Here is an 8,015-nt window from a genome sequence, read left to right as displayed (position 1 = left end):
CTCATTGCACGTATGATAATATGTATAAATTTTTATTCTATAAACCTATATCCTGGCTGGGTTCATGGCTGTTACAGGTGAATGGAGTCATTTGTGGCTGTAGGTTTTGTCTTCCACCAAAGTTTTGGGATATTTGCCGAACACATGGATTCTTTTACCATAGAATTTTTTTTTATTAGCATGTCATTTTCAACTTTTATTGTGATAATAATTATTATAATATTATTGTTTTTAGTTAATAATAATATTATTATGATACATGCCGAACAAGGCAAACCCTTAGAAAATAGCAGGTCTAGAAATTCCCGGTTGCCCCCGAGCATCTCCGCCCAGTCCCGGACATCATTTTTATCTCCACAGACTCCACTAGAGGGTATACACGTTGTTATTTTGTGAGGTATGATAGTTAAGAATCACAACTGTATCGATCATCTCCCACAATGTAAAGAGTGACTAGTTTATTTTGCGACCAAGAGCAAGGACTAAACAGCATAAATCATGAACATAAAGCAAAGGGAAAGCTAACTAAGTACAACAAAAATACCCCCAACTAAGGAAAACACCGACATGTTTCGTTAGGAAATAAAATCAAAAAAAAAATCCCACAATCGCAATTCCAAGAATAATAGCAACATGAAGCGAAGGGTAGGGAAAGGATCTGCGTAACTCCCGAAACGACTGGACTTTTCTGAAAGTGCAACTGCAGGGGGTCGGGGACACAGTCGCCGACTCTCCCATCTATCATCATAATCTAACGCCATACGAATCCAAGAAGGCACCCCTACTACCAGGCAAAAATCGCCTGTGGCGAGCGAATACACCCTCACCCAACACCAATTCGAGCATATCCCTCAATACCGTGCAGTTAATATCCTTTTTACTTCCCTCCACTCCTATGCCCAAATTCTAGCTGTGAGGATTGCCAATATCCTGCCCTTATTCATGCTCCAAGGAATGTATCCTGCCGTAAAGATGGCGATGCTTCTTGCCCTTCACATGAACCATCAAATTGTGCTTCCGGTGGAACCCCTTTTGGTATCGAGGACACTTATTCTCGGGGCAAAAAAGTATCTTAGATGCGAGGTGAGTCTCGTTCTTGTGCCGGATCATAGCAGATGACGACGTAAATGTGCTACCCTCGCACCCGCGGTAAGAGCAATAATAAGGAGAGTTGGGTTTGGGGGGCATCGGAGATTTTCTGCGTTTTTTCTGCTTGGTTATGATGCTACTCCCCACTCCCAAATATCAGTTTGAGACACTTCGAGCCACGCCCCGCAAAGTCCTAGCTTCTTGTTCATCTCGCTTTCTCTACCCTCTCATCCTCCCACTTTCCACCACACTAGAGAGTGGACATACCTCTGTACTTCCACCGCTGCCACCGCTGCCACCGCTGACAATGGCGCACCGTTTGGGGTACTTGGCACTACCGGAGAGGGCGCGCAAGTTGACATGCCACCGAGCCCTGGAGTGGGAGATGTTCGGTGGGAGCTTGAGCCCGGCGATCCTCCACCATGGCCCTCTGGGAAAGCCGCGGGCCCGGGTCCTGTTAGTAGAACCTCTGGTGCCCCGTAGGGTCCATGACCATCATGAGGCGATTGCTCGGTCGGGCCGCCGTTCATCAGCCAGTGTTCAGGGGGTGGATGCCCACTTGCCAGTGGGAAGGAATCTGGACCAATGGGACGCGAGCCACCAACTCCATAGGGATTGAATTGAACATGGTCCTGGTGCTGGGGTGGAGGTTGGCAGTAGGGCATATTGGATACATATGGCACTGAATCTCCAACAAGAACGCTGGTGGGACTCTGGGGGATATAATGCGATGCACCTGGCGAAAGCAAATAACCTTCGACAACCCCGTAGGGCCAGTCAGGCCCCGAATCAATAAAGTAGGGTAAGGGGAACTGTGACATCGTGAGCTTAGGTTCCACAGTTGTTTGTAAAGGTAATAGTAACCCACCTCTCTTCCACTGCTTACTCCTCCTTGACAGCCCATATTTCCCCAGAGTAAAGAAAAAAGGAATGACCAAAATAATAAAAATGATAATAAAAAAGGGTCAAAAATTACTGGAATAACAAAATAAAAATGAAACACTAAATACGAAGCGAGGGGCCTAAGAAAGTCGCAAATAGCCAGTCCGATAGCTTGGCCAGAGCAAGGTCAACCCGGAAACTTTGGTCCTCCTGGTTGGCTATCTCTCCTGGCGTGGAAAATCCGGGGAAAAGGAGGCCCGGCTTCACAGAGATATATACTACACCCAACTTGCTTAAGGCGAGAAAACTCTGCTCCGCCAGTGGCCGCGCAACGGCTCCAAAGGTCCAGGTTCGTTAGGTTCACTCGGGTGGGTTCTGGTCCTCGGCTAGTGGCCTCTCCCGGGGCTTAGGATTTCCGCTTGGAGTCCTCCGGCAAATGTGGCTGGTCCAATTTCTCAAGATCCGGGCAGTCCTGGATACTGAATAAGGGTAAGGGGAACGCTGTCGTCCTTTCGCTAATTGAGAGACTGATGGTACTGTACCTCGGGCGCGGCGGACCTAGATGCGGGGGAGGAGAAGAAGGCTGGCTCGCAACAGAAGATCTCTGGAGAAGTTCAAAAGAGGCAAGATAAGAATGATAGGGCGATAGTACGAATGCTTGGGCAAATAGAAGCAAAGCCAAAAGAGAACTGAAAAAAACGACGTGCGCCCGCTCTCTTATAACGCTCACACATCTCGCGCTCTCGTGGAGAATCTTATGATATCAGATAACTTAGGTTTAACCACGAGGAGAGCACCTGTGTGTCTCGATTTCACCTCTTGTCTGCCTAGGTGAGCACACCCAGTCACTCACGATTCAAACTACTCAAACCAATTCGATGGGCTTACTCGAACAATCCCCACAAAAGCAAACTCTTCCTTCTGAAAGCTATGGAATTCATAATTTTTCTTTTTTTCTATTTTGAGGTTCGGAATGAGCTCGACAAATCAATCATGGCCTTCCTCGACCGGGACCCCGAGACCATAAGACCCCGATCATCGGGAAAGGCCGCCAGTTGTTTGAGGTTCCTATATGATACCGAAGCAGACTGATTGAGCCTCACCAATCAACCATCATACTTGTAGCTTACCGACCACAAAGCAGAGGACCAGAAGCCTACTCACCCGAACTGCGATAGGCAGTTTTCAGAGAAGAATGGCTCAAAAAAAAGAAAAGCTCTAACAGTGCCGTGCTCGAACGACAAATATGCCAGGGTGTATGGTCAAATACTTGTAAAGGACAATCTCGTATCACAGATTATCAGATTATCAACGGGAATAGCGGCGTAAGCCCACGATAAGTTTAGCCAACAGATCACTAGCATTGCGAATCCTCGAGTACTGGGTGTTGATGAGATCCATCACATTCAGCACGCTCAGCCTTCACCTTGGGAGGAACAGGCTAATCCTTCTTGGGGTCTCTTGTCTCTGAGCACGGAGATTAGAGGTCTGGCGGAGATAGTGGAATAGCAGATTTTAATATACCCCACCAGTTCTCGAGTACAGTACTGTACCGGCTCCCGATGGACCTATCCTACTCTTACAGTACCCGTACAGTACACACACATAAAACAGAACACCTGCTCCCGCCCCCTCCCCACCCTCCCCGACTTCCAGTTTCCGTCGCCCACCCCGAATACACTAGCACCAGTGCCGTACGGGCACTGCCCAAGAAACCAACCCCCTCCCCGAGGAAATATGGCTCACAGTCCAACACAAACCTAGGGTTTGGGGCGTTTTCAGGTTGGAAACACCGTTGTCTGCTGAGAGGCCCATCACAACTCTGGGCGGTGCAGGCATTACTTGTATATCCAACCGACCCCGCATACCAATACCAGCACGGGAAGCATTATCCAGGTTTGGTTTCCGTAAAGGGTAGATCCCCCTCCATGCATACTGTACTCCAGTGCTCCCAACTCAGGTTTGTCCCCTGGCCCGGGGGAAAATACATCCGATGGGCTACACGAGGAAAAAGCATAGTCTAACCAAGGCTGCAACTCCATCACCAGCGGGGTTGCCCATCTTTTCAAACGCGGCGCGGCAGCGGGGCTTTCTTGGAGCTCTTCATAGATGCGCCATGCTTTTCGCCCAACTTGAGCTACCCCGCTAGGTCCGCGAAAGTCACCCAATACGCCCCGGATGTATGATAGAAGGTCCGGCAAGAAGTTATGGAACAGTTATTCGAGGCGAACCGGTCAAATATATCGCTACCGATCCCGCTTAATCGGTCGCTTAACTAATGGTCATAGGGCTGAGCACTGTATTAAGTAAGGTACCGGTATCATACTGAGATCTTTCATCCCCTGGATAACCCACTGGGATAGCATTCCCGGATAAAGCTTTCCACCTCTCATACCTTTCTATGCTCCAGAATGTCGGAAGAAAACTGACACGGCAATCTGTTCTTTTCAATGTCGGGCGTCGCGGTAAGAGCTTAAGCGATTCCTTGCTCCATACAAACTCAAACACGTATCCAATAGCAAGATCCCAGTTATTGTACAGTACTCGTACTTTTGTGCCGAGAAACTGACCAATTACCCTTCTTCATGTTACTCCAGTGAATCTGAGCACAATGATTGAGATTTGAGATATGATAACAAGCACTCCTTATCCCGTGCACGGACCCCCATTAATATCACATGTCGGTTACCTAAATACGTCTTTGTGCTTCTTCTCCATTTGCGACCGATTCAGGAATACTGTACAGTACTCCACTGCGCACCTTACTCCTATACTCTTCAAATCCCAACAACTTATCATGCCTTACTCCAAGCTCAGAGAGCTGCATACGAGTAATCGAACGCGTACACCCCCAGCACCGCCGCTAATTCCCCGCAAAAGAGGTGGGAAAAAAGAAAAGAAGAAAATAAGAAGGGTATTCTACTTATTGCTTCTGTAGCCTCACCTAGTAGGTATTCCCCCCCGCTTTCTCACCTTCTAGCTATCCTACTGTAGCTCACCTCTTTCGAGCTTCGATGCACGTGGCGGGGGTGGGTGGGTGGAAAATACTCGAGTATCATACTCCTACCCGCAGACCCATCTTACCATCACTCCACCCCCCGGCACAGGTGTGATACCATCACTCCACCCTCCGGCACAGGTGTGATATAATGACAAGGCGGAGAAAAGGAACACCTTAGGTTTTTGTGCGAAGTCCGGTACGGAGGTTTATCGGACTTTATACGTTACCATTATTAATAATAAGTATCTCTTCCGGCGCACCCCCCCCCTCACCCCACCACCTACAATTTACGATCGACTCCCCCGCCCCGGATAGGTGCGACCCACCCCAACCTGACGCGATGTGTCGAGTGATCGATTATGACGCAAATGTGGGAATATGGAACCGTGGTGCGCCCGAAAGTAGGAAAAGTAGCGCTGTGTTGTGCCTGAAAATAGGTACTCGCAGAATAAATCGCGAAAAGCCAGTGCGCACCCGAGTACCCGCACAAAGTCACCGCTGGAAATGTTTGAGAGGGAGACACAGGTTGGCCCATTCTGGTATCGGCAGATCCGCGGACTTGCGAGCGAGCAGGGAGCTTGTGCGTCAGGATGGTATCGGAAAAAACGGGTGGATCGAATCTCAAAAGACAGTGGGAAATGTTTTATCGAGCTATGGGGATGAGTTAACTCTCTCTGGGCTCGACAAGGCTATCAAGTATGATCACGGTGACATCTGTTTCGAAATTCCAAGTTAGGCGTTTCGTGTACTTACGACCGTGAGTCTTATTTGCACTTTCAGAGACTGGTGGCTAGTGCTGTAGACACGAGATTCTCAAATTCGAGTACAGCATAGTGCAAGAGCCAACATAGTAGCCAAAAGTGGAATGTTGGACGGTACTGCGCGTGTACCGTACAGTACTCAACTTACCTATTCTTACTCGACAACCTAGCTCGGTTTATCGAAATCATTCTTAACGGGTATTGGGGGAAGAATATTTGATAATCTTTAGCCCAATCCGAGCGTTCAAGATCTAGCTGGAAACCCGCTGTTCGCTCGCCTCTCCGCACGCAACTCGTCACTGCGAGTCCTGGCCTATCCTAGCTCGTACTTTACACTGTGGGAAGCTTATTCTATCTCCACATCCCTCTCCCTGGTCCTACTATCGCAATTGGGGAGGCTTTATGCCGCTTGGAAATTAACAGGAACAGAATATGGTAGGAAATAATTGAGACCGAATGAAGTAATGGCAAAATTTCCCCTAATCCAACAAGTGGAGTAAAACAGAAAACGGGATATATATTTATTATCAGACCTGAGCCATGTTGGAAAAGCAACTTATCACCATGCTTGAGTAGACATGGCAATTGACCCTCTTCGGGAATTGTATCTGACAATTAAACTTTATGCTTTCCCACAAAGGGAAATTAAGAAAAAGGCCTGAAAGGTTTCCTCATTGGTAACTGATACTAAAGTCTGGGGAATATCCATGCTCGTAGGCCAAGTTCCAGCAGCTCCTATGCCATGTCAGCCAGTAATGTCTATCCTACCTGCTTTTTTCCTCCCATACCCCAAGCACCACTCCCTTGTCTAGGTATGATAATGGTTAATGCAATCGGAATACTCCTGCCGCATTTTCCTTGTCTGTTTTGCAGGGCCTTGGGTAGGATAAAGATTAATTTTTGTAATTCTCTTAATCCCGTCGAAATAAACCCTTAGCTAGCTAACACAGCAATTTTCACCAATAATTTAGGAACCCCTCCCTCTATCGGAGACCGGAGCAATGCTTGGCACACAAAAAATCCTTTCAGTGCACTCTCCCTGCATGCTTCGCTGGCTGCTACGCAACACACAGGCTAATCATGATAATTATGATACACAAAATTGTGGTCACTAGCTGACCGGCTTGTGACATTGTTAGGCTCCGAATTAATTTTTATAAGCACCCCCTCCCCACTCAACAGAGCTCTGAAGTGATATATATCACGGTATGAAGGACCGCCGCATATGGGCCCCTCCCTCTGGCTATGGTCCTGGTCAGCTTTTAGTAGCTGCGTTGAGACTGTCTTCCTTCAAACTATCATACCTCCAGCGGCCGAGTTGAAGCTGGACACTTTCTATGGGAATTGCCACCTTCAACCCCGCCGCCGGAGTAGATCCACTGGGCGATAGATCCGGCGCTATAGCTTTCTAGCGCGGATTCCGTCCGAAGCCCCCTCTGTATTCCGACGTGGTGATGTTCGGAGGTCACTTTATTTCTATTATATCGATACCGGCATTCTCTCTGGCCATCAATAAAACCTACTCCCAACCCGTTCATATCAACTAATACCCACCGGAACACCCTGTGGTCACCATCATCCAAGTTCTCTTCTCCTGAGCTGGCTTTCTCCACTATTTAGTAGCTTTCTTACCATAATATCATACCTCCGGCAATCGCTGTTCCAGAAACTTCCTTCATATCTGCATAAGGGCACTTCCATACTTGCCTCCTGCCCTGCACCAATAAATACCGACCCTGCTTAGCATGTGTCTCCCGGGAGGCAAATTCGTCTGCAGGGTCCGCTGCACGATCCCACAATATGGCATCATACTTTCCTTGCCCGCATCGCTCTTAATGAGCCCCTTCCACCCCAAAAGGTTGAGCCAGAAGGAAAATGGGTTACTATGACCATGTACTTGGATGTAATTAAAGTATTCGGACGCTTGGTGCCAAGACATATACTAATAATACCAAAGTGTCCAAACACTTTGTAACCCACCGAGTACTGGTACCCAACCTTAAACTCAAGACATCCACACGTGACACCAATCCATCGAGATCGTTCGAAATTTTCCACCATCAAGTAGTATCTCTCCGACAACACGGTCCTCTCAATTCACCCATAATATGGTACCCGCGAAACGAACAACTAACCCCGCTTAGGACCACAATGTCCTCCACCCCATTGTTCTTCCATACAAAAACCTACCCGCCGCACCAATGAATTGTCTCGCACCAATTTGCCGTCGTCGTCCCGAGTAGACCCTATTACATATTAAAACGCGAGGTTGGATCACATCG

At 48.0% G+C, this 8,015-nt stretch overlaps 1 protein-coding gene; it reads right to left on the bottom strand.

Moving 5' to 3' along the window:
• Positions 1-476: 476 nt before the first annotated feature.
• GSTUM_00003693001 (uncharacterized protein) lies at positions 477-2,620 on the bottom strand. XM_002837336.2 has 3 exons: positions 1,958-2,620; positions 1,357-1,901; positions 477-1,225 (listed from the first exon to the last, which is right to left on the bottom strand). The coding sequence occupies exons 1-3, from the start codon at positions 1,991-1,993 to the stop codon at positions 937-939; spliced, it is 870 nt and encodes a 289-aa protein (XP_002837382.1). The 5' UTR covers positions 1,994-2,620; the 3' UTR covers positions 477-936.
• Between the last annotated feature and the right edge of the window lie 5,395 nt (positions 2,621-8,015).

Source organism: Tuber melanosporum (assembly GCF_000151645.1).
Source record: "Tuber melanosporum whole genome shotgun sequence assembly, scaffold_184, strain Mel28".
Classification (NCBI taxonomy): Eukaryota; Fungi; Ascomycota; class Pezizomycetes; order Pezizales; family Tuberaceae; genus Tuber; species Tuber melanosporum.
This window is presented reverse-complemented; position numbering and strand designations above follow the sequence as displayed.